Source organism: Porites lutea, chromosome 8, assembly GCF_958299795.1.
Source record: "Porites lutea chromosome 8, jaPorLute2.1, whole genome shotgun sequence".
NCBI lineage: Eukaryota > Metazoa > Cnidaria > Anthozoa > Scleractinia > Poritidae > Porites > Porites lutea.
This window is the reverse complement of record NC_133208.1, coordinates 12,083,843-12,110,332: the sequence shown is the minus strand read 5'-3', so window position 1 is coordinate 12,110,332 and position 26,490 is coordinate 12,083,843. Positions and strand designations below refer to the sequence as shown.

General features: G+C 41.6%; 1 protein-coding gene across 2 annotated transcripts in view; it reads right to left on the bottom strand.

The window, feature by feature from the left end:
* Nucleotides 1–5,709: 5,709 nt before the first annotated feature.
* Nucleotides 5,710–26,490, bottom strand: part of LOC140946419 (uncharacterized) — a 126,474-nt gene continuing 105,693 nt past the window's right edge. Inside the window, exons 1-4 of one of the 2 annotated variants that reach the window (XM_073395533.1) lie at nt 25,742–25,816; nt 24,465–24,543; nt 6,344–12,597; nt 5,710–6,164 (exon numbers count right to left, since the gene is read on the bottom strand). In XM_073395533.1, the coding sequence (XP_073251634.1) occupies nt 6,358–12,585 (6,228 nt within the window). In that variant the 5' untranslated portion in view covers nt 12,586–12,597; nt 24,465–24,543; nt 25,742–25,816 and the 3' untranslated portion in view covers nt 5,710–6,164; nt 6,344–6,357. Of the gene's footprint in view, nt 6,165–6,343; nt 12,598–24,464; nt 24,544–25,741; nt 25,817–26,490 lie in introns of those variants that run through there. The other variant, XM_073395534.1, reaches the window with a different exon arrangement.

The window sequence follows — 26,490 nt, the reverse complement described above, 5'->3', positions numbered from 1 at the left end:
AGCGTAGCGTGCGTGGTAGGCGTTTGAGGTCAAACAGCAGATAACAAGCACACAGGCAGCATGATTTTTCCTTTCTTTCTTCTAGTGAGTAAAACAAGCCGTTGGGAGACAAGACTTCTCAAAACCAGTCAGCAAAACTCATCTAGCCGACAGGTCTTTTCCTTCATACGAGTCTTTTAACTACTTTCTTCTATTCTCCTTTCAAGCTGAAATAGATGCCTACAGTTTCTAATCGTTCTAAAACGATGAATTCCATACAGAAATCTCATCACGCCTCACTAACAACATATTTTTAAATGCTGAAAGATTACTCAGTAGCGTGATGTTGATTTCAGCCAATCGGATTAAGGTATTAAGGCTGTGATTGACATGTTTTGAAGACGGACCAATCAGGATTTTAACATTCGCCTGGTGGATGTTAAAAACGAGAAAAACAATGGTCTCCTGGCAGGCGTTTCCCTCCCTCCCTCCTCGCGCGCCCCTCGCTTTTCTCTCGCACCTAAAACTCCCTTTCCCTTCCTTTTCAAACGCCTGCCACGCAGGCTAGTGGTATATCAGTCAACTGTCGGTGGTATATCGGTGAACTGTCGGTGGTATATCGGTCAACTGTCGTTCGAATATCAGTCGTGTGTTAATTTATCAGGTGAGTCCAATGGCTTTCTTTTTAAGCAAAGACGTCATTAATTACTGTTATCATGCGATGGGGGAACATGTGGCAGTGCGAGGCGCGATTACTCTATGAAGCGAACCGAAGAGCATTGGGAACTAAGGACATGGTAACCGTTTTTTTTTTTTTTTCCAGTTTGTATCATCACCGATCGTCTGATTTTTAGCTGTTAAACAGAACTTGTGTCAGCGTAAGTTGAATCTGCTGCTCCTGTGGTCCCGCAGTCGAAGAATACTTAATAAGGACGAGTGAAATGACTGCTCCCGTAGTCCCGAAGTGGACCAATAATGAAGAGGAAAAGGCAGTTCATGACATGCTTTAGGAGCGAGGAATACACATCTTTTAATCGGGCTTTGACCTGCTTCATCACGCCAAGTTCTCGTTTGTGCAGAGACCACAAATTAAACTTATATATTTCTGCATTGAAGACGGGAACAGTCCTTTGTTTAACGATCAGTTATTGATAAAACGCGCTGATAACGCGCCGAGGAAGGTGACAAAATATCCAGCAGACTGAACACATTCTTCATTTATTGTGGGAACGATTTCAATTTACAGCAAGGAAAATACTCATACGTTCTCATTACATTATCCTGTCCTTTTTCTCTGTCCTTTCGCTTTATATTTATATTGCGTTCAAAATAAAGACGACCATACGTATACAGAAATTAATATTGAATGGTAAGTCACTTTTGGTCATCCAATAAAAGGAAAACAGTATGCGCCGCGTTAACATTAATATTATCTTAACTTGTTAAGGAAAAACAAGTTTTAAAAAAATGAACCGTAATTACATTTTTTCATTAATGTAGTTCTGAGTCGGTTGAAAAATTCTCGGCATAGGAAAAATCAGCCAGATATAGGCCTTACACGGTGGGAATAAATCACATAACAAGAAGCTGAAGGCCTATCATTCTCACTTAGCGGACTTCTTCATGATTCAATTCTAGCCGGCTACGCGTAGCGAGACACCCCCACCCCTAAAAAAAAAACGAGGGGAGGAAACGTCTGCGAAAAGGTGGTGGGCATCGATACAGATAGGCTAAATCCCGTTCACATGAATTAAAAGAAAAGGCTAGAAGAATGACTAATAGCTATTATTCCGGAATTTTGGCTAAGTACATTGAAGTTTGAAATTAGAAAAGCAGAAACACAATTTAAAAAAACAGTTAGGTCCAAGCTAGAAAATGCTTTCTAATTTCATGTTTTACAAGCCAAAAAATGTAGGAAATGCTAAGTGTCGACCGACCATCGACCGAGTGTCGACCAATTACTGACCGATACATCGGTCAAGTATCGACCAACTATCTCGGACCAACTATCGGCGAAGTGTCGGCGAAGTGTCGGTGAACGAAAAGCTACATCGGCCGAGACACATCTGGAACGACTATCGACAGTGTCTCGACCGAGTGTCGACCCACTATCGACCGACTATCGACCGAGTGTCGACCGAGTATCGACCTACTGTCGACCGAGTGTCGACCGACTATCGACCGAGTGTCGACCGCTATATCGACCGATATCTCGGTCGAGATTACCCACAGTAAACAAGATCCGAAATTTTAATACATAACATGAATCGCTGATTTACAAAACATGACGTTCGTAGCAAGGGAAAGTTCAGAGTTGCGTGGATTTTGCGTGGAGATCTGCCATATTGCACGCAATTCACAATTCAGTGGCAATCGCGTGTAAGTGCTGCAATGCCCGTGGCCTCTACTGTATCATAAAATTTAGACATTAGTACCCAAAATCTCACAATATTTGTTCCAAGAATTAAGTAATATGATAACTAAACCCTCTGCTCGCAAGCACTTCACCTTCCAAAAGGAACGACTAGCAATACTCAAGTTTATAAGAACCTGTTCAGCCTGGCGAGGAAAAGAGGTTCTCATGTGCACAATATAAACAGCCTAAAATGTTTTGTTCAGCATGTTATTGTTTAGTCAGCAAGCCTTCTGACTATTCTTTTATATTTGGCAAGCATATGTTTGTCATTTAAACTAGTTTTAAACTATATATGCACTGGTGGTGTAATATTTCTGCGAATGACTATGCTAGGACAAACTCTGAAAATTAAGAACCTATTCGAAAAACTTAATCAGCTTGATTTGTCAAAAAGTACCCTGAAATAATATAAGAACCTGTTCAGCCTGATCTCGAAACTTCTAGGTTCTTATATGCGGTTAACGTTGTTTAATGAATATCTATATTTCTTGAACTATAAAAAGCACTTTAGTTGTTGATGAAGTCCGAAGGACTCTTTGAACCTGTGCAATTATTGCAAAGAAACAAGTTTTCGGCGAAAAGACTTCTGGGGAAAAGCAATCCTTCGAGCTCTTTTGTCGCGGGCAACGGTCAGCGGGACAACGCTTTGCTGGCGTTGCCACACTGACCAAAAAGCCAGAAGACTCTGGGTACGAGATTGTGTCGCGGAAGTAATGTGACCAACCACTGACCAAAGAGCCCGGGGACTCAGATATGGGTGAAAAAGAGGTAATAAGTCAACTCTCTCATAGCGAGCACTTCTCACTGGCGACCGCAACCACACATAACCGTTTTGTTGCTCAGTCAAATACTATTTCAAAAACTCTCTCGTAAGCGACCACTAATTAAATTTCTTAACGACCTCGACTACTTTTTCAACCAGCAATTTGACATATTTTGTTTTCTGTTCCCCGTAAGCGACCATCTGGCATGATCACCAATGACTGTAAGAAAACCATTCCTCGAATGTCGCAAAAGTTCAGTTTCATCAGTTTTTGATAGCGCTGACCAAACGTGCTGACAGATGACTTACAAAAAAGATGGCTGTATTACGATCTGTAGGTAAAAAGTGGATTGTAACATTTATGCAAAAATGTTATCCACAAAGTTTCAACAGTTTCATGTATAAGATTATTGCCAGTTGTCCATTTGCCTCAGTTTTAGCTTTTAAGGTTATAATTTTATGTAATTAGAGAGGTTAAGCATCCGCATTTACGTCAAACCGCAAACGCGAATTTGTACCAAGTGACCAAAGTTTCCTCTACTTTTCGTTTACTGTTCATTATTTCTAAACCTAAAGTTGTATTTTCACGCAATTTTTTATCCATAAGAATTGTTTTGAGCTGTTTTATCTGCTCATTTTCTATTTTGAGAAATTCTCAACTTGAACCTGACTTTTGCCGTTTGCCGTACCCGTTAAGCTTTAACTCTCTATTATGCTAATCAGTAGATCACTTTGAGCTTAAGCTAGCTTATTTTCCTGATTTTTCCCGTCGACGACGTCCTGTAAGCCAACCACTTTGTCCTGCACCAAGGGTGGTCGCTTACCGTGACGTGGGAGTTGACTTATGAGTAGGGGTGTAACGATTTCCTCGAGCCCGAATGGGCTCTGAGTCAATAGCCCTTGAGACCGAAGGCCGAATGGGCTATTGACTCAGAGGCCATGAGGGCGAGAGGAATAATTGTTTTAGTAAAATCCAACTAGTTGGTCTAAAATATCGAGGCAAAACAACTTTAGCTAGTTAAAGCTAGACTTTAATCCTTTTTTGCTGCCAAAAAGCCAGCGCTTTTCGCTACTAGTGGGCTATAACATATAGCCTAGCAGTAGTTCAACCAATCAGAACGCAGCATTGATAATACACCACTGGCTGGATTTTAAATATTCCTTGCGATTCGATTCGATTTCGATTATTTCGATTTGATTATGTAAATGTTTCGTAATTCTTATAACATAATGCGTAATGTTAACAACATTCAACCCTAAACCCTCAATTTGAGAATAGTAATAGGGAAAAGAGGATTCACAGCCGCTTGGTCCTTCGTCGCCATGTTTGAGAACCTGACAAAGAGCGTTTCGCACATGGTTTGCCTTATTTGGAAATTCTCAAGGGGTGGTCAAAGGATAGCATTTTTCCAGGTAACACAAAATGGGGCACGAACTGCAATCGTCTTTGCTCGTCAATCAAAAACACACATTTCAAAGAGTTCTGGTTTCTCATTTTACAATATAATAACTTACTGAGGGCACCCTGGAAAAGGTATGCAAAAATCGAATCAAAATCGAAAAGTGGAAGCAAAGAATCGTGAATCGAACCGAACGATCATAATCGCGATTAATCGAGAATTCGATTAATTATAATCGTTACACCACTACCTATAAGCCTCTGCACCTGAACTTGAAAAGCTTCCCTTTGCCTGTGAAAGGCTCTCATATTTGTGTCATCGCGAAAATAAAACAAACCAAGCGGGACTGCACAACACTATCTTGGAGTCAACGCACTAAATAATTCAGTGAAATCAAGCTTATACCACAATTCAAACTATCTGCAACAATCCAAGATGTTTCCCTTGGCACCGCTTGTTAGCCCTCATCCACGCCCCCACCACTACTCGGTCAGGTTCCTAGGCTCCAGTTCTTTGGTGTTCCCGAGTAAGGTACTATCCATGTATGCTTACACGATATATTAACTTTCAAGATAGCGACTGCATGGAATTATTGGTTAGCAAATCGAGTGAGCCCACCATGGTTTAAATCGTGTATCTTTCAGCAAATATGGCGTGAAGCATGCCTTTCCCATACACTAGGTAAGTTGTGGACTTTTTTCCAGCTAAATTGTCATGAGATAAGAGCTTCTAAAAACCATGTTCTCGCCATGATGCGCTAAAAGAAGATCTATTAGAATGATTCCTGGATCTGGAACCTGTAAGCTTAAGTGTTCGTCTTTCAAAACTTAAAAAAATACATGACCCTATGATAAATGCATGTGGTTATAGGGGAAAAGGACATTCCATTTTTTTTTTTATTCGCACGGTCCCTCCTAGGGATGACAGGAATCCGAACCCTCAAATTTTTGTCGGCGCCCTTTAAAAAATAAAATCCGAAGGGTACCTTTTTTTATCGGCACCTTTGACAAACTTGTCCGAAGGGTCCAAATTTTGTCGGCTCGTTTGAAGAAATAATCTGAGCCCCCCTATTCAAAAACCCGTCACCCTTAGAGGTGGTGCTGATAAAAATAGAACGTCCCAAAATTGAGGGCATCATCGTCATCATCAGTCGTCATTGTCATCATCATCTTCTTCATCATCATCATTATATTTCATTTGATAATTGAGCCAAAGGGCTGATGTGGTCCTGTCCTACATGTAGTGTACTCAGTGGTACACTGAAATGAAAGCTACATTGTTAGTGTGGCTATTATACACAAAGATAAAGTACAGTGAACAAGGTTTCTAAAAAGGGATGAGTTTACGTTTTGTACTCCACAAGATTTGAACAACTTTCCTCCACTATCTGCTCCATTGAAATAAGATGCTGTGTTCAGTTCCTGAAGCTCCCCTCCCAGAAGCATCCATGCGGTTAGTCGAAGGGTTTTTAAAGTAGCATCTATTTACAGACAGTTCGGCAGAGGATGGCAGAGAAGTAGACGACTGTGGATCACCATCAATGGCCGTGCTGAACAACTTCATCGTTGTATGCCGAAATTAAAGAAACCTTTAGTGGTGCTTTCATCTATAAGAAAACCCAAGAAAAGGTGAAATTAGACACTTTTAAGGTCTGGTTCGTAGGTGTCAATATTGGTGACAATCACAGCCATAAGATTAAATTTCGAAGCCAATGGGGTTACGCCAGCAGGAAAAATTGTGATAGACTACGAGGTAAAAATTACTTCTATTATTAGAGATACTCACCTCAAGAACAGAGGTCAATCAAATGTGACATCATCTCCAAGAAGTTCAAAAGCAGCCCAGTGCCTGAAATGTTTGTAAATTGCAGACTCTCTTAACTTCTTAACAGACAGGTGAAGAGCCTCACTTGCACTCTTTTGTTCGCGCATTAAACTCCTGTAGAACACGTTCATGAAGACTTTGGTAGCTGCATCGTTAACAGGCCATAATGACATCAGAACGGAGCGAGCACCAGATCCAAGAAACGCCCGAGCTATTCCGACAACTCCCTCGGCTGTCATGATTTTACCATGACCACTATTGCAGCAGCTGAGTACTACCAGCTTGGCCCTTATACCGACGTTTGCTATGTCCTCCATTGTCAGCATAAAATCTTCCTTTTTTACAACTTCCGTGGCACGTACGTTTGGTGCAAGGGCAATTTCTCCTCTCTCTGCATCACCGTGGGCTGCAATATGCACCAACCCTACATCCTGGATTCTTTTTAACACCTCACCCTTAGTGGCTTGCTCTCCAATGAGCTTAAAGTATGGTGGCCTAACATACCGGCATACCATATCTGCTTCAGTTCTGGCATTTGGTAGAGGTTTCAAAACTCCAACTCTTCCATCAAACTCTACAAGGCCAACCGTCGGATCTCCCACAATCAGTGCCCCAGTTTGAGAATGGTAATTTTCTGGGAAACTTTGAATGACCTGAAGCGATGTCAGAGAGGGAATGAGGCGAATTCGACAGGTTTGGGACAAGTGCTTTCCACTGGAATCTTGCAAGGCTGCAAATGGGACCAAGAACAATCCTCCTTCTGGGATTATGACAATCTCTGGACCTTGGATGAGACCAGCAACAGGCGCAATTATCATTTGGTATAATTTCTTTAGATTGGCCTCTCTTTCTTCTTCTTCGTTACCCCGGAAATGGTGCTGACTGGTTTCTTCACTTTGCTCCTCTGCTATTGACGATTCGTCTTCATAGATTTCTGACAGTGATCTGTCTTCGTATTCTTCTTTGTCGTCTTTTGGCAAGGATCTCAAAGTGCTCGTTACCAAATCTTGCAAAGACGTTCCTTCTTTCTCAATTGCTGACAGCTCTGTTCCAATCTTGAAGTTTATTTTGCCACCCTTTTCCATGAACCAGAGATAGATTTGCTTCTTTATGATGCCCATGAAAAGAAAATCACTTCGCTGTTTTTCTAAGAGGCTTGGTAACGAGCTCAAAGTAAATTCATTTGTTTTGTTGATCTCCTGGATTCCGAAATTAGAGAATATCAGGTCTACAAGTGCACGAGCTCGTCCTCGTTCGGCTGTGCAGAGGGCATCATCTACCTTTCCAAGAGAAATCAACATCAAGGTAAGTCCCTTGTAAAATGAAATGCTTTGATCATCTAATGAAAGCTTGTCTTCATCTTTAAGAGACTTTCTTACATTTTCATGACCTTTAATGCTTCCAAAGAAATAGTCGGAAGCTTTTGAGAAACTTTTCTCGTGAAAATGGCTCATGGCTAAGCCGTATAAAACAAGGTGTTCTTTTCCCTTGAATCCAGTTTCTTTGAAGATTTCAAGTCCTCTTTCCAGGTAGTTGATGGCCTTCTCATGCTGGCCAAGAGCATATTGAACATTGCCAAGGTTGACATATGAAATTCCTTCTCCTTCTCTGTCGCCTACTTCTTTTCTGATTTTAAGAGCTTTCTCCTGAAAATGTATTGAGGAATTATATTGGCCAAGAGCATTGTACATGCTACCGAGATTGTTGTATGATACAGCCTCCCCTTTCCTGTCTTGTATTTCAATGCAGATTTCGAGCGCCTTGTTTTGATATTCAATTGCTTTTTCATATTGGCCAGAGGCACGGTATATGCCTGCCAGGTTCGTGAAGGATGCTCCTTTTCCCTTCTTGTCTTCGATCTCCTCATCAATTTTGAATGATTCCTCCTGATACTTTAGAGCTTTATCGTACTGGCCAAGAGCAAGATACACATTACCAAGGCCACTGTAGGAGTGCGCCTTAGCTTTCTTGCTGCCAATTACGTCGCCTATGTCAAGTGCTTTCTCGAAATATTCAATAGATGTCTTATAGTGGCCAAGAGTGATGTAATCGTATCCAAGAGCGCGACAGGATCTTCCCTCTCCCCGTTTGTCACCCGTTACTCTCCTGATTTCCATTTCTCTCTCGTGATATTTGATCGACATCTCAATTTGCACGCCAGATCCCCTCGGAATAGGATCTATTCCTCTGACTGCATCGATGATTCCACTAGAACATTTTCCAGGTTCAATAGATTTTTTGTAAAGATCGCAAACGTAGTACACACATTGAGCAGGTCGTTCGTCATATTTATCTTCCTGTTGTCTCTCTCCAGAATCGTTCTTGATCTTCTGCGCTTTCTCCAGGTAAATGGCAGCTTCCTCGCGTTTGCCAAGTGCATTCAACAAGGTGTATAGATTCTGGTAGGATGCTACTTCTTCTTGCTTGTCTCCAATTTCTTTGCTGACCTCCAGAATTTTTGTGTAACACAAGATAGACTTCTCCAGTTGGCCCTGAAGATGATAAGCACTGCCAAGACCTTTGTAAGATCTCAAATCTCCTCCTGTGTCACAAATCTCTTTACAGACCCCTAACGCTTTTTCATGATACGATAAGGACTTCTCATACTGACCAAGGGCGCAACAAGTAATGCCAAGGTTGCTACACGATGCTGCTTCTCCATGTTTGTCTCCAATCGCCTTAAAGATGTTGAGAGCTTTCTCTTGATACTCAACCGATTTCACAAATTGTTGCTGAGCATGATAGATTGTGCCTAAATGACTGTAAGATGTTCCTTCTCTTTTCCTATCTCCAACTTCCTTACTGAATTCAAGCACTTTCTCTTGGTGTTGGATTGATTTTTCTAAATGGCGAAAAAAATAATTTGCTGTACCAAGAGCATCGTGAGACCGTAACTCCCCTTCTCTATTGCCGACTGTTGAGCAAATTTGAAGGGCTTCTTCTTGATTCTCAATAGCCTTCTCATACTCGCCGGCAGTACTATACAAAAGGCTCTGGCTGCTGTGACAAGATTCCTGCCCTGCTTTGTCCCCGAATTCTTTCTTGATGTTGAGAGCCCTTTCGAAGCAGTCAACGGAGTTCTGATGTTGACCAAAAATGTAATATAATATACCAAGGTTGTTATAAGAAGTTCCTTCTTGCACTTTATCGCCAACATCTTTATAGATCGCGAGTGCTTTCTTTTCGTACCCAAGCGACTTCTCATATTCCCCTTTAGCATTATACACAGTGCCAAGGTTGCTGTATGACGTTCCTTCTCCTTGTTTGTCTTTAATTTCCCTGCTGATTTCAAGCGCTTTCTCTTGACACTCAATTGACTTTTCATGATGGCCAAGTTGTAGATAAACCATACCGAGGTTATTGTAGGACGTTATTTCCCCTTCTTTGTAGCCAATTTCTTTCCTGATTTCAACACTTCTATGACAGGATTCAATAGACTTCTTGATCTGATTGAGTGCACAATATGCGGAGCCTAAATTGTTGTGGGAGGTTCCCTCTCCTTTCTTGTCATCAATGGCTTCCCGGATTTCAAGACTCTTCTTATGATTTTCAACAGCCTTCTCATACTGGCCAGTATCAAAATAGAGATTTCCAAGCTGGCTGTATGATCTTCCCTCAGCCCCTCTGCGACCAGTTGTTCTAAAGATTTCAATTGCCTTCCCTGCGCACTCAATCGACTTCTCAAACTGACCGACAGCTTGATACAAGATACCAAGAAGCTCGTACGATCTTCCTTCTGCTGGTTTATATCCCAGAGCTTTAAAGATTTCCAGAGCATTCTCTCTGTATTTGATAGATTTATCGTACTGGCCAAGAGCCTTATACAGAAAACTGAGCTTGCTACATGATGCTTCTTCTTTCTCCTTGTCACACAGTGTTTCGCCGATTTTGAGGGCTTCCTTGTGGCACTCAATCGCTTCTTTATGCTGGCCTAGAGCCTCATACACATTAGCGAGGGCACTGCGTGTTTTATGCTCGCCATGTTTGTCATCAAGGGTCTTCAGAATTTCAAGGCTGGATTTATAATAGCTGATAGATTTGTCAAACTGGTGTAGGGCGTGGCAAATACTTCCCAAGATGTGATAGGAGGTACTCTCTGCTTTTCTGTCTCCAACTTCTCTGCAGATTTTGATGGCTTTCTCGTGAAATTCTAGTGCCTGCTCTTTGTGTCCCAAAGCATTATACACATCACCGAGATTGCTGTACAATTGTATTTGTTGTTGCTTGTCACCCGTGGATTCGCTGACTTGAATAGCTTTCTTAAATTGCCCGATACATTTTTCATATTGACCAAGTGCATGGTAAATACTTGCAAGATTGACGCACGAGATAACTACTCCACGTATGTCGTCAATGGCTTCTTTTAATGCAAGTGCTTTTTCTTCACACTCAATCGCCTTTTCATATTGCTCACGAGCGTACCATACAAGACACAGGTGACTGTAGGATGCCATCTCTCCCAGCTTATTGCCAATGTTTGCACTGATTTCGAGACTTTTCTTGAAATAATCAATTGCTTTGTCATACTGCTGTAACTTGCTGTATACACTACCGAGGTTGTTGTAAGATGTCCCTTCCCCTCGTTTGTCGCCAGTTTCTTTCCTGATAACCAGCGCTTTCTCGTGATTCTCGATTGATTTCTCGTAGTGGCCAAGCTCGCAGTAGACGCTGCCAAAGTTGTTGTAGGATGCTGCTTGTCCGTGTTTGTTACCGATCGCTTTTCTTATCTCAAGTCCTTTCTCGTAGCAAGCCAATGCCTCTTGGTACTGTTGGAGATCACTGTACACGCTACCTAGTTTGTTGTACGAGTCTCCCAGCCCTTGCTTGTCCCCAGTCGTTTCATAGATTTTAAGGGCTTTCGTCTGATATTCAATGGACTTCTCAAACTGGCCAAGGGAATTATACACACTTCCAATGCTGCTGTAAGACGCCCCTTCAGCCCGTTTATCCCCGATTTCTTGACTGATTTCAAGAGATTTCTGTAAAAAGTCGAGTGACTCTTGATGATTAGCAAGAGCATCATGTACGTCACCGAGGTTTAGGTAAGCTGTTCCTTGTCCTTGTCTGTCTCCTATTTCTTTGTGGACCTCAATTGCTTTCTGGTAATAGTGTAACGATTTCTCGTATTGGCTAAGATCATAAAACAATGTACCGAGATTATTGTACATTGTTCCTTCTCCCTGTCTGTCTCCAAGCGATTGGGCGATGTCGAGACTTTTTTCATAATACTCCAGACACCTTTCGGATTGACCAAGAGCATGATATGCTGTAGCAATGTTGCTGTAACATTTGCTTTTCGCGCGTGTGTTTCCTACCTCTGTACAAATTTCAAGACCCTTCGTAGAGTTATCGATCGCTTTCTCATATTCACTAAGGGCAAGAAACAGTGTGGCAAGACTGTTGTAGGCCATTCCTTCTCCTGGCTTATTGCGGGACTCCTTGCTTATTTCAAGACCTTTCTCCAAGTACCTGATCGATATATCATATTCGCCAAGAGCACGGTACACGTCGCCGAGGCTGTTGTAGGCATCTCCTTCCACTTTCTTGTCTCCGGTTTCTTCGCTTATCTTAAGAGCTTTCTTTTGGCAATCGATGGATTTCTCATACTGACTGAGAGCATGATAAACATCGCCAAGAAGATTGTAAGATCGCCCCTGGCCGCGTTTGTCTTCTAGTATTTGTCTTACTTCCAGCTCTTTCTCGAAGTTAAATATCGCCTTGTCATAGTGACCAGTACAGTAATACACTTGACCAAATGCGTTGTATGAATTTCCTTCCTTCCTTTTGTTGCCAATTTCTACACTGATTATAAGTGCATTTTCATTATGCTCAATCGACTTATCGGGCAGACCAAGACTAAAGAATGCGGCACCAAGATTTCTGTGCGCTTTCCCTTCTTCTCCCCTGTCTCCAACTTCCTTGCTTAACGATAGCGCTTTCTCGAAATACTCGACGGATTTCTTATGCTTGTGAAGAGAACCATAGGCACTTCCAAGCTTGCGGCATGTACTCAATTCTCCAGCTTTGTTTCCGGTTTCGCTGCAAATCGAAAGAGATTTTTCAAAATACTCGATGGATTTTTCATGTTGACCGAGATCGTGGTAGGCGCTCCCGAGGTCGATATAAGAATTCCCTTCTGCTTCTTTGTTTCCGGCTTCCTTGGAGAGTTTTAAGGCCTCAAGTATTTTCTCCACTTTCTCCATGGTAAGACGTTCCTGTTTAATGAGAATGAAAATCAAGGAACTATTTTCATTTATTCTGCCAGGAACTTGGAACAACATCTAGTATTTGTTAGTGAAAAGGAGGATGTCTCACCTATGGTAAATGGAAACGATCGTGAAGCCAAATGTATGACAATCAAGAAATAATTTTCAGGTAATAGTCTCAAGAAATAATTTGAAGACAGGCATAAGATGAGATGTAACTTATAATATAGAGTGACGAACGAAAACAAGAAACCCGATTTTTAAAAAGATCATGATGTCTTCACGTGACTCACATCTTCGTTAGTCACAAAGGGCATTTGAAAAACCATTTGAAAATAAGAAACAAATAACAGTATTTTGTCACGCAATGAAATTAACCCCTAGTACCTAGTGTAGATCTACCGGATGAAGCAACATTCTTTTATTGCGAGGCTTATAAATGCAAAATGGTTTTAATTACCAATAGGAACACGGAATCTTGTATTTCTGCAAACGCAGCAAAATTTTCTGCACAACTGGTTTAGTGTATCAGTTTCCCCATTACTGCTTAATTAACAGTGAGTTCCGAGCAAGTGAATATGTATAGGTAATAGCATGATTTGTAGTGATATTTGGCATAAATACCACGAGTGATATTTCGAAATTGTTATACGTAATTTCACGAGCCGTTAGGCAAGTGAAATTTGGGACAATGTTGAAATATCACGAGTGGTTTTTATGCCAAATATCAAGGGCTGTCAAAAAGTTTTTAAGTAGCAGGCTCAAAATGAATAGTAGGTTGCTTTGGAACTCGCACCAAAGGCACAAGTTCTTGAGGGCCGAGACATCTAGGGGCATTTTGAAAATTATAATCTCGGAAATGGCGTTCCCAGAGGTTTTCAAGAGGTATTTTCCACCGTAGACGCCATGTTGTTTCGTCAGAATACACGCTAGACTGGGAACAATGCCGTAGAAATGTCCCAGGCGTTCCAAGACATTGCACAGTTCGAACGTGTTACAGATCTAAACCTGCTAGAATATGCGTTCAATGCCATTCAAAACTGGGAAACGGATGCTTTACAATCATTTTTATTTGATGACGCTTATTTTTGGTTAGCAGTTATGGTAGATAAGGAGATGAAAGTAGCTGGCCAAGGATGGCTAACTAGCCGGCGATTTTGGCCAGCTACCGGCCCTTATTGACAACCCTGCAAATATCACGTACAAATCATGCTATTATTTGTTTATACTACTACCCGCAAAAGGTTTGTAATTTTCACATGTAGGAATTTCAAATTAAGCTGAAATACCACTGCTCTAAGCCAATCACATCGCAGAAATTTTTCATGTAGTAGTATAAATGACTGAAACATCATAAGTTTGAACTGCGGAAGAAAAATATACTTACTACATCAAAGATCAGGGTAACCTGAGATCAGGCCCAATTTTAGCGGTTCTCATACATTCTCTCTAACGGCTACCGCTAAAATTGGGCCTGATCTAAACTCATTCACGCTTGTGCTCGTTACGGCCAGATTTTGGCCGTAACGCTGATTGGCTGTCAGAAACGCCGGAAGTTGAAAGCGCTTATTCCTCGCGTGGTTGTTTTCGTGAATGATCCGTCGTCGGCGGAGAAAAGGTACGATTTTGCTGTCTTTTTTATTGTTTTATGGTCTTATGGTAGGAAAATATGCCTTAATACGTGCCATGGAAATTCAGAAAATTCATATGGTTGTTCATATCTTCTCAGTATTTGCTTTATTTACGGAAAGTGAGTGTATCGCGGAGTTGAATCCCTCTGCAAGTTGTTGACCGCTAACAAGGTGCCTTTTCATTTACCAACAAACGAGTGCAAATCAAAATACTGTCCATCTTAAAACTGGTTTCATTTAAAAGTTTAGCCGCGAATGAGTTCTCGGAACAGGGTACGCAAGCGGAGGCTCACCGTGAAAGAAACCTCAATCGCCAACTGTGAAGTATTAGACGAAAAATATTGCATCGCTGTTCAAGGCATTTTCAGTGTAGGCATAATTATAAAGCTGGTGGGTTAAGGTAACAGACGGGTGTCTAGAAAACGACGACCTAGAAGACGACGACCTAGAAAACGAAGACCTAGAAAACGATGACCTAGAAAACGATGACCTAGAAAAACGACGACAGAGATGGGGTAGCTCGAAGGAATAAGGGGTTAGAGGGGTACAGAAGGTGGGAAATAAGAGGACGATAAGAGGGAATTATGAAGGGGTGAGAGGTGGGCGAAGAAGGAAAATTACAGAAAAAAAATAAATATTATTTGTCAAAAGACGGGTAAGGGTATGAAGCCAAGGAATAAAACGGTGGAAATGGAAATGCAAGGTGCGCGAGGTCTCCCCTCTGTTTCGTTTATCAAACAAGCGTTGCCTGTTATTGAATAGATTTATTTGATGACAAGAATTGTATTAACTTATTGTGTTTCAAACCAGTTTTTCAGTAGAATCGAAGTGAGAAAGAAAATAATTTACAGTATGCCTATAAATCCGCTTACCTGAAGAATCTGTTAAAAGAATTTGCTAACCTGTAAAGTGCGATTGTTGTAACGACCCGCCACAGAAGTAAGTTTGTTTTAGCTACGAGATTAAGATGATTTGTTCTGATTGCGAATTATAAATGTATTTCTTTTAGATCGAATAATTATTAAAGTTCGGTGGTCATTTGAGCTAATCAGTTCCTAAGGAAACACCCCCCCCCCCCCCCCCTCTAGAACTGGCTGGGGTGGTGGCTAATAAAGCGTTTACCAAGAGAGGATAACCTGTCTTGGTGTTTACTGATTAAAAGTATATCGGGTTAGTTTCATGAGCAATCTCGGAGTGTGTTAATAAAAAGAGATTTGGGGAACGAAGTATTTCTAAAAGTCAACATTTGGGAAATTTTCACGTTTAGGCGGAGATGCTCGATTGATTTACTGATTAACGTTAACCTTCGTTACATGTACCCCGCGAGATACCTACATCTATTGTCTTGCGTTATTTTGATAGCGCGGTTTATAAAACCGTCTCTCGCATTTTTAAACAGCAGTTAAGGGTGCCTAGTGTGGTCGCAGGAGCTATTGTTTTGTCTTGGACATTGCATTGTGCATTGCGTGAAAGTGATGGAAGAATTAAAGATGAACCGAAGTGAAATTTTTAGTCTCGCTTGCTTTAGCAAAGCGAGAATCTTAAAATGCAGTTCGGTTTTTTTTTTTTTTCGGTGGGACCTAGTTTGTAGGTCCCGCGTTCCTAGCGAAGACCGTGGAAACTGGGGATAAGAATCGTGACGACTTTCATTGTATGGAAATGAGTCTCGTGATGAGCATGTGGCTTATTTTGGGGGATGACTGGAATAACGCGCAATGTTTATCACGTTTAAGTGCTTTTCTTCCAAGCAAGAAATCAGACTTTGTCTTTTGCGTTAAAACAGGTTACGTTTCAAGCTTATGACATAGTAAGCCGATAAAATCGTAAGTGCAAAACAGACATAACAAAAAGTAAAACTGTAAACTCTCTCTGATCTTATGGTAATTTGGTTCTGTCCTTCACGATCACGTGCGAAAAAGTAAATACAGCTAAACGTGACAGAAAGAATAGTTTTGTCCGGGAGTTTTGTAAAGACGTGTTCCGGGTCATGGTAGCGCAGAATCTGGGGATGAAAATCGACACGATGCTCTCAATCTCAGTGAGCGCTTCGAAAAACAACGCACAATTGTCCGAATGTTATGTTTTGAGACGAAAAATTTGGAAAGATTTATGGATTATACGGTGATGTCGCTTACAAATCCACACACCATTCGTGGTAGACCCACACTAAAAGATGTCGAGCGTTTTCGGAATGGTTCGTGCTACAAATTCTGTCGTTTGAAAGCGTTGATAACTTTGAAAGAAGTGAATACATCAGATGTTGAAACAAGGAAGAATGTTCATGAGCAGAACTTCGATGATGAGGTAAAAAACAACAAGCAAATCGTCGTTAATTTACCTCTCGTGTTCAACAGCCTGATTCTTTTCCTTTTTTTCATGATGCTGGATACTTAATTGTAACACACAACTTGATATTTCGTACATCATTAATATTATTGTACAGGCGATGATAAATGTCGAGGAAACAAATCTTGGGCCGGTTTTGGAATCTTTGAAACTCTAATGAAATTCAATGAAATTGCCTGATTTGACTAACCTGATCTAGAATTTTTATGTATTTGCGAAATACTGTAGGAAAAGGGCATAAAAAAGAATTCAAATTCATTTTCGGCGACCGAATTTACGGCTTCGAGACAGGACTTCCGTTTGCTGTCCACTTGCTGTCCACCGCAACAGATGATGACGGAAATGACGTAGTAAGGTAAAAGTGTTCAAGATCATAGCAATAGATAGACTACGAGTAGTCCCCCATTTTTCCTCAGGGATAGTAGAGCGAGCGAAACGCGAGGGCGCGTGAAAATCACCCCACGCGAGAAAAGGCGACACGCGGCGGGGAGAGAGAAAAATGAGGGACTACAGACAAAGCCCAAGCTTTTGAACTAATGCGTTGCTCTCACAACGCAAAACTGTGATTGGCCCTTCCATGGAAATCTGTCAGCATCTGTCAAAAACGCGCCAGCCGCTATCAACACTCAACATATCACAATTTACAGAACAAATAACAGCACAGAACGAATAACTAGAGTTGCTCTTGTTAAAGCAACTAAGCAGAAAGCCAACTCGGCAACTGATGAGGTTCGCGTGGAGAACCGAAACCATGGTCTTGCGTGATCACAAATTGGGAATAACAGAACAGTCGCAAGGCTGTTAAGCTAATTCAAAAGTTATCACCAAGGGAGGAACTATGTGCTCCAGTCTAAAGACTCACATTATCTCCAGAAAAACAAGCGGCTGTTAAAATTCATGAGCAGTCATGACTGAGTCACATCGCAATTCTCCATAGTTAATGTAGGTTTAGTTTAAGCTGCAATCCATTCTTCGAGATTTGGATGTCACTATCCGTCCTGCTGAAAACGCTAACGAGCTTGGCCCAGCGTGACAAAACATTGCAGGAAACCGTCACATTCACGGTTAAAAAGAAAATCGCTTAAAATTATTCAGATCCAGGAGGCAATCGCCGGAGAAATTAAACAACCCAAAACCCTTATTTAGCCGCATTGAAGAGCTTTACTTTTCAAAAGAGGTCAAAGAAAATGCTCTTGCATCAGAGGGCAAATCATGCCGACCATAGACAATAACCGCAGAAAATTAATACGCGTGTCACGACCTCTCAGTATGAAATAAGCGGCAAAAATCACATTTGCTCAGTCGAAACGTTTTCCTCCAGAGCATAATCTACCCGTCAGAGAAAAAAATTCATTGGAATAAGCAGCATTTTGGCATGAGTAAAAGTCGTGTGTTGCCTACACTATCAAGTTTTTCCCGCGAAACAGCCGTGAAGAAAATTAGTATCTGGGTTTTCTTTTGCTTGCAATAAACATCCCCCGCAGTTTACCGATGACAAGAGCAATGACAGCTCAATAAGGGAAGGGATGCCATTGGATGCGCTTAATTGATTTGGAAGGGGATACGAACTTCACACTCCAAAATCAGTCGGCCGTGAAGGGTCAAAAGCTTGGGCTTTGTCTGTAGTCCCTCATTTTTCTCTCTCCCCGCCGCGTGTCGCCTTTTCTCGCGTGGGTGATTTTCACGCGCGCTCGCGTTTCGCTCGCTCTACTATCCCTGAGGAAAAATGGGGGACTACTCGTAGTCTAAGCAATAGAGGGAGATGGTAAACCTACACGACTTTTACTCATGCCAAAATGCTGCTCGTTCCAATAAAGTTTTTTTCGTCTGCTGGGTAGATTATGCTCTGGAAGGTTCTACATTTTCACTGAGTAAATGTTATTTCACCCGCATGTTTCACACTGAGAGATCATGACACACATATCGATTTACTGTGGCTATTAGCGGGGAAGAGCGTTGCGTGACGACATTAAAAACGGCTGTGTAGCAGACTATTTTGAAGCATGATGGTGAAGCTTTTTATTACGGCTGAATGAGGGTTCCAATTTTCCCCAAAGTATCTTCTGGATCTGAATAACTAAGCGATTTTCTTTGGTCCATGAATGTAATGTTTTTGTGCAATGCTGTATCACGTTAAGCCCAACTCATTAGTTTTGTTTGGAAAATCTTAAATTATTACGGGTAGTGATTTACAGGTCGTGTGTACTGTTGCAATAAAACGTAACTGACTGAATAGAGCGGAGGTACAAGGCAACTGTAATATCATCAAGACTGAGCCATTCTTCGGTGGTTCCGACAATGTTACCTCTTGCGTCTTTGGCTGTTCGTTTTGCGACTGGGAAGTGGGAAGCCTTTACACAAGCGAAACCTAATTAAAGACATCGAAGACTGTTGGCATATACACAACAAATCTTCAGTCTTGAAAGATCTTCACTTCACTTAAAACTCTGTTGCCTTCGCATAGATCTCTAAGATCTTTAAAACTCCCTCCGCAGCTGATGTTTTGATTCTCGAATTAGCAGCGGTCTGTTGCTTTTGCGTTTCCGGTCTCATTCACTTCCGTCACCGAGAGATGCGGTTCACAACGAACTAAGTGACGTGGTACAAGTATCCTCCCTTATCCTTTTTTTTACTCGCCACTTCGCGCTTCGGTCGCCCTTCGGGCGACGGTCTTCCGTCATCCTTCGGACGACCTGCTGTGCACCAACGAGAATATAGCTTGCGGTTATTGATTTTCAAAATGGCGAACAACAAAGTCGATCTGGATCACGTAAAAAGCAAAGAAATCCTTTACAGTAGATTCATAAAGATCCCATTGGGCTAATTAATCGTGCTAAGCGACAGGTATAAACATTTTTCGAGGTGAGACTTTAAGTAATTAATTTATTTATTGACACGCAACTCCTCTGGACCCTGTGCAGTAGATTGAAATCATAATTCAACTTTTTCACTTGCTGTCGGTGACTCTGAGGAATTATGACGAACCCCTGGGGAGGACGACTCTCCATATGAAAGGCAAGGGGATGCTCGTCGGAAATTTTGAATGAAACCCCTACAAGAGGTCGATCCGGGCGTAGCCCAAGCTTTTTTGACCCCTGAGAGACTATGTTACTGAAAACTCAGACAATACACGTATTTTTATATTTTTTCACATGCAACCCTAAACAAGACCTTCACGGCGAAATATAATACCGTTTTGCCCAGAACACCGTAAGTGAGACCAAAATCCGAAATTTACACCCCGGCCTAAGCAAGACGACGAGCATCCCAAGCCCTTTTATATGCGGAGCGCCCCCCCCCCCCCCCCCTCGAGTGACGAACGCTCGCGCTCTATTCGCCTCCTCACTTCTTATCTTATCTACAAACAAGCGAGAGTCAACGCTACTTAGAGCGTTCTTGTTAATTCTGCTCTGCGGCGTTGTCTCTATTTCACATGATGTAATAATTTATTTCTGAGCAAGAATCGTCGACAGGCGATTTTTAACTGGGCTGCAAAGGGGCTATTTTTTCTGAGGGAACGGGGCGGCTATCACTGACACTCAGGCGACCATAAAACCTTGTCGCCGACTACTGGGTGAGACAGAATCTCATGTGAGACTGAAACTCATTCAGAACATTGCACCCTTTTGAAAGACTTTTGTAACAAAAAAAAAAAGAATACCATTTTTAAGTGGGGGCTGTATAATAACTTTTAAATTCCACCATTATGAATAAAAATAAACAAGTCAGCCATTAATTCAAAGCAGGAAACGATTTGCATTATTTTCACGCACCCCTCCCCCAATCCCTCTGTGCCCCAAAATATAGCGTGACAGTACAACGTGACTAATTTGACGTAACCGGAAATTCCAAAAATTATTGTCGTTCTACGAGTGTAAAAGGCGAAAGACTGAGCTGATTTACACTAGACAGAAATATTGTATTGTATGAAAACCAGAAGTATACTAAAACAGACAGCCAACTGTCCATTGATCCCGCCTAATCCAGGAGCCTCACAGACTGCATTGAGACTTTACTGAGCTTTTCACAAACATGCGAACTCTAAAGTTCAAAAGCCACTTTCACAATTGCGTTTTTCGCTGCCGTCAATCATAATTACGATCACAAGCAACGAACCTTGAAACAGAGAAACACACAAAACGGATCGAAATCCACCACTCACAAATCACAAATCACAAACCGTGACCTTTTGAACCCGTGAAGTAAAGTTGAGTTTCCTGAGAACCGTTAAGATGATTGACAGCAGCGAAAAACGCAATCGTCGATTGGCTTTTGAACTTTAAGGTCGGTACACACTAGGCGACAAGTTGCTGCAACAGGTCGCGGCGACAGATCACTCCGTGTGTACAGGTCGGGAGACTAGTTGCAGCAACAAGGTGAGGCGACACGTCGCAGCGACAAATCGCTTCGTGTGTACTGGAGAATTTTTGTGAAAATCCTTGTCTCCACAACAGAATTTTGTCGCTGCAACAAGTCGCAAAAAATCAAATCAGACTGAATCTGTGCGACTTGTTGCGGCGACAAATTCTGTTGCAGCGACAAAGATTTTCACAAAAATTCTCCAGTACACACTAAGCGATTTGTCGATGCAACTTGTCGCCGCGACATGTTGCTGCGACTTGTCGCCTAGTGTGTACCGACCTTTAGAATTCGCATGTTTGTGAAACGTGCAGTAAATAGTCATAGACGATCCTAATTTGCGGTCCACACTACATGAAAACGAACCATTTTTTTCCACAAGATAAAAAGTATTCAGTTTTAAGACTTTCCTCTTGGTATTTTTCTCTAACTGAAAGGAATAAAATCCTTTGTATTTTGTGACCTTAAAAAGTTTAATGATTTCTCGCTCGCATGTTGCTTTTATCAGCACGCACTTCAAACAATGTAAATTGATGAAACGATCGATAACATATTTTTTACCTGATACCGATATGAGTTAAAAATTCACTCCAGTTCACTGTTTGCGTCTTACCCATGACTAACTTTTCTTCATGAAAGATAACTATGCCGCTTTATATCTCCTCCGAAGTTTTTGTGCCAGCTAAACAATATGGAAACACTATTCACAGTCCTTGGATATTAAAAAGACTGAACGTGACGCACTATTGTCCTTTGTTTACTTCTGATCACATCTTCAAGCGAAGTCTCTCTTTTCAAGAAATTCATCTGAATGCACAATAATTGACCCTTATATTAATTAAAACCCTATGGTTCATTCATATTAATGCTGTTTTTGCCCCTCACATTGACTGTGTTCGTTCGTATTCAAAACACCATTAGGAAAATAAAGGTCGTATAAGTCATGTGTATTATGTTTCGAGATAAATGGATTACACGCTTTTTTAAGTTTCCATTTTGCGGTGACTTCAGATTACATCTCCATAAAATGGTAGAAGAAATATCAAAAAACATCACGATAGCTGAAAATTTTCGAAGGCATGTTTTCTGAAACTCGCTAATCGGCTAGCTGACATCGATATAGCGTGCTTGCTGAATGGGTGAAAACACTGAACTGCCGGTGATAAGAAGATCATGTACAAATTTAAAGATAAAAGCCAAGCAAGATACAGATACAAACAAAAGCAAACCCCTTGAAACCTCGACCTGGGCTACACTTGTATGCTCTACTCAGTCACCAAACCTCGTCGGTAATATCCCCCATTTTCCTCAAGTTGGTCTTTGTGAAGCTCCCGTTGGGATGTCCCGGTGAAGCTTTGAACTTGTGTACGAAATTCTCAAAGTTCCTATTTTTGTCCGTGTCTTCTTTATCCCCAGTATACGAAATATAGACCTCCAAAGTGGCGTGTGTTGCATAAAAATAGAAGGAAATAGTAAAAGGAAAAGCCAGTCTTTTAATATGGCAAAGTTGTCACGTCCCTCGCTCATGGACGTTCATTTCTTAACATCAGGATTCATCTGACATTCGTCGGCAACTGAGTTGTTCGCTTCAGTGAGTACGACAGCTTACAGTCAAGTCTTTAACCACAGTGTCGTCAACTGGTGAAATACTTCGCTCATAAATTGTGCTTATTAATTGTTCATGTACTACATCGATCGATAATTCTCTCTTTGAGTTCACGAAACTGCCCCGGCGTTCCAAACCTGACGCTCACGGTCATCTTTTGGTGTGAAACTACCGTGAACGGCGTGTGGGTTTGTATGCAGCGTGAGCATTTCTCTGAGTTTCCCAGCACCAACATCATCAACTGACTTAAACTCGAACAATGACAAAACTTATAAAGTGCCTCCTATGATCGAATCGCTTCGAACAACGCAAATAGCCTTCTTCAGGTTCGCAACGCCTTCTGGGTTTTCCAGGGGGAGCGGAGACGAGGTACAAAAAGTATTCGTGCAAGAGTCCGTGCAAGAGAAAATCATATGAAACCAATTGTGAGAACATCGTTTCTCGGTACCAGACCCTCGTGTCTTCCCTCCCCCGGGAGGCCGTTTTTCTGCACAGACGACCGAAAACCGAATTTATGACTGGGCTTGCCGGGCAGCCCAGTAACAATTCAAAAGTTCTACTGGAGATCTCACTACATATATACCACGCTATTGGACCTGTGAGGAAACAGAAACTCCTAGGATGATACGATTCAAATCTTACAGTTCAAATACAGTTCAAGTCTTATGACATGTCAACCTTCACTGTGCACTACATAATATTTCACAATTCTCGTTACCGGTATACTGCCGTTTCATGTATGGAAAGGTACCAGAAACCTTTTGAGGTGGACCAAGGGCGCGATCCATTCAACTAAAATTCCAACCGGTCCGACCGGGAAAAGTGGTCCACCTCAACAGGTGGACCCGCTTTTTCGAAACTTTTTCGGTTGGACCGAACCGATCCATAGAGTTTTGGACCGAAATTTCCGGAAATTTTGGTTGAATGGATCGCGCCCCAATTTTCCCGGTCGGACCGGTTGGAATTTTGGTTGAATGGATCGCGCCCCAATTTTCCCGGTCGGACCGGTTGGAATTTTGGTTGAATGGATCGCGCCCCAATTTTCCCGGTCGGACCGGTTGGAATTTTGGTTGAATGGATCGCGCCCCAATTTTCCCGGTCGGACCGGTTGGAATTTTGGTTGAATGGATCGCGCCCCAATTTTCCCGGTCGGACCGGTTGGAATTTTGGTTGAATGGATCGCGCCCCAATTTTCCCGGTCGGACCGGTTGGAATTTTGGTTGAATGGATCGCGCCCCAATTTTCCCGGTCGGACCGGTCTGAATTTTGGTTGAATGGATCGCGCCTAGGTTCTCTTTTCGTTTCGCCATGCCCGCCGGAATGTAATTTTCAAAGCGAAACGAATATAGAGCCTGATCTCAGGTTAAGGTCAGGGCAGTTGGGAACGCAACTTAAGCAGTTGCAAAAATAAAGCCTGAAAAACGTTCAGGATATATAAACTATCGTATCCGTCACAGATTACGAAGTCTGACATCGCATCACTGTATTAAAATAATAGGGCCATTTATATGAGGAAAAATAAGACGCGTCTTAAATAAGGTGCGAACTGTACCATTTATACCAGCATGTCTTATCTAATAAGTCGCGTCTTAGCTTAGCTGTGTCTTATTTTAGACGAAATGTGCCGTTTATACGGAAAGTTCGCGTCTTATTTAAGACGCGTCTTATGTAAGACGCGTCTTATTTTTCCTCGTATAAATGGCCCTAATGTCTAAATGCTAAACTCAGCTAGCTGTAAATTTCAAATGCTACGTTCTCGAAGATGTCATGAATTCACTTAGCATTCATCCCGGTCAGGCCCACATTAATCCCTTTAAGCCTAATCGCACACAGAGTATTCAAAACAGCACCATAGGGAAGAAACTGCGGTAAATTTTAACATCTAAGAATTTATGCCACAAATACTTTTCAACTAAAAGAAATATCACACATACCTACTGTACAATTCCACTTCCTTCCCTGATTCAGGTTTTCAATGGCACCAGTCTCGCCAAAGACTTCAGAGTACCTCAACTGCAAGAAAGCAACTGCAATGATGAATGAAATAACTAAAACACACTTTTGAGTTATAAAAGATCACCGTTCAAACCCTAGGATTAGATTCTAATACATACCATTTTTAAAAAGCTGAGATCCAGAATCCTTATTGTAGAGTTGGTTGACGACATTATTTGCATAATCAAACCCAATAGACCTTAGCTTGTCACGGTTTTCGACGCCATTTTGACGAGTAGGCAAACGCGTGAGAAATTCAGCGACAGTGTTTTTACGAGAATCTAATTTCGAATAATTTCCGTAGAACAGCTGTTTTGAAAAACATATGATTTGTAAGCTTCACCCCTAAGGATTCTACTGAAAAAATTTGAGGGCGTTACATGCACTAGAAGACCTAGAACCACTTTTTAAATTTCCTATACATTTGTCCGTGAGAAAGTCCCGGGAAAATTACAGACAAATACATGGAAAACCTAAAGCAAGCCTTTGGAGAAATTTAAGCACAGGTACGCCTCCAAAATTCTTTCGGACAATCCTTTGCTTTGAAGCTTTAGTTTACAATTGATATTTTTTTCAGAACAGCCGTTCTACGGAAATTATTCGACATTAGATTCCCATACAAACACTGTAATTTCTCACGCATTTGCCTACTCGGCAAGATGGTGTCGAAAACCGTGACAAGGTCTATTTGTTTGGCCAAATAGAAAACAATTTCACTATGTGAAGTCGAAATCTATCGATCGATAGATTTGCAGAGAATTAATGTAAACCATATAAATGAGAAAATAGAACAAACTGATCTCTTGAAGGTCTCCTGGCGAAATCTTACGCCACGGAAGTTCAGTCACTTTATGTCATCCCACATATGTATGAACAGGGAAGCCGTACAAGTGATCCACAGCAGTTGTTTATGTCAAGCTTGCTCTGGGCTATTAAAGTTACTTACATGCATTGATTATCAAAAAACTATCAAACAAATATCTCCTCTAACCTTAGCTTCCCTTATTTTTCAAATATCTCCTCTAATCCTAGCTTTAATTATGTTTCAGAGGCCAAAGTTGTATGAAACCATAAGGGCTTTGTACTTTGGTTTAACTAGAAAACCAGCAGTCGCTGTTTGATGATACTTTCAAGGACATCTGTAGACTGAATTGTTTAGATCTGCGAGTGAAACAGACCGTGATAGTTTGGTTAAGCATTGCATCTTATCACTCACCTGTATGTTAGCCGTAAGCAGGTTTTTTAGAGATAAAGAGTTCGGCATTGCATAATACGAGGGAGGCAATGAAAGCGAAAGTGGATAGTGAAAACGGAAACAGAAGTGAAGTCTTTTCGTCGTGCCCAAACTCCACCCGGGCGATTGCCTGCCCGAGAAGACTCTCGGGACCTTGGTTCTAGCCGCCCGCCCCACAAGGAAAAAATCGGAGAGGAGAGGAAACCAGGGACGGCGGCTGTAACACAGACAAGAAATAGTTTAACTTAGATAAGGGTAAAATTTGCTTCATGTTGTTTTTGCGTTCCCAGGTCCCAATATTTTGACCGTACGTCGTAAGGAAACATGAAAATGCCAAGCAAAAATAAAAACGCCGTTATAAGTTACGTGCTAAGAAAACATGGACGGATTTAGCCAGAAATGTTGTTAGGGAAAGTTCATTTAATATGACAGGGGGGGGGGGGGGATGAAGATATTGAGGGGGGGCTCCGAAAATTTTTAGACACCCGAAGGGGGGGCCCTGAAAAAATTGTTGCGCTAGGAGGGGGGGCTCCGAAAATTTGTATACTTCAAAACCAACACATGACATCATCATACAGATCGGATGGTTTTCAACTCAACAATTTAATGACCTGTGCAACTCAGCTATATCACGTGGTTTACAGATATAACAATTGTAGTCTCGGTAATTATTACACTCTTGTTCATCCCAAAAATGCTTTAGAAAATTGTATCACAACTGTATCTCAAGT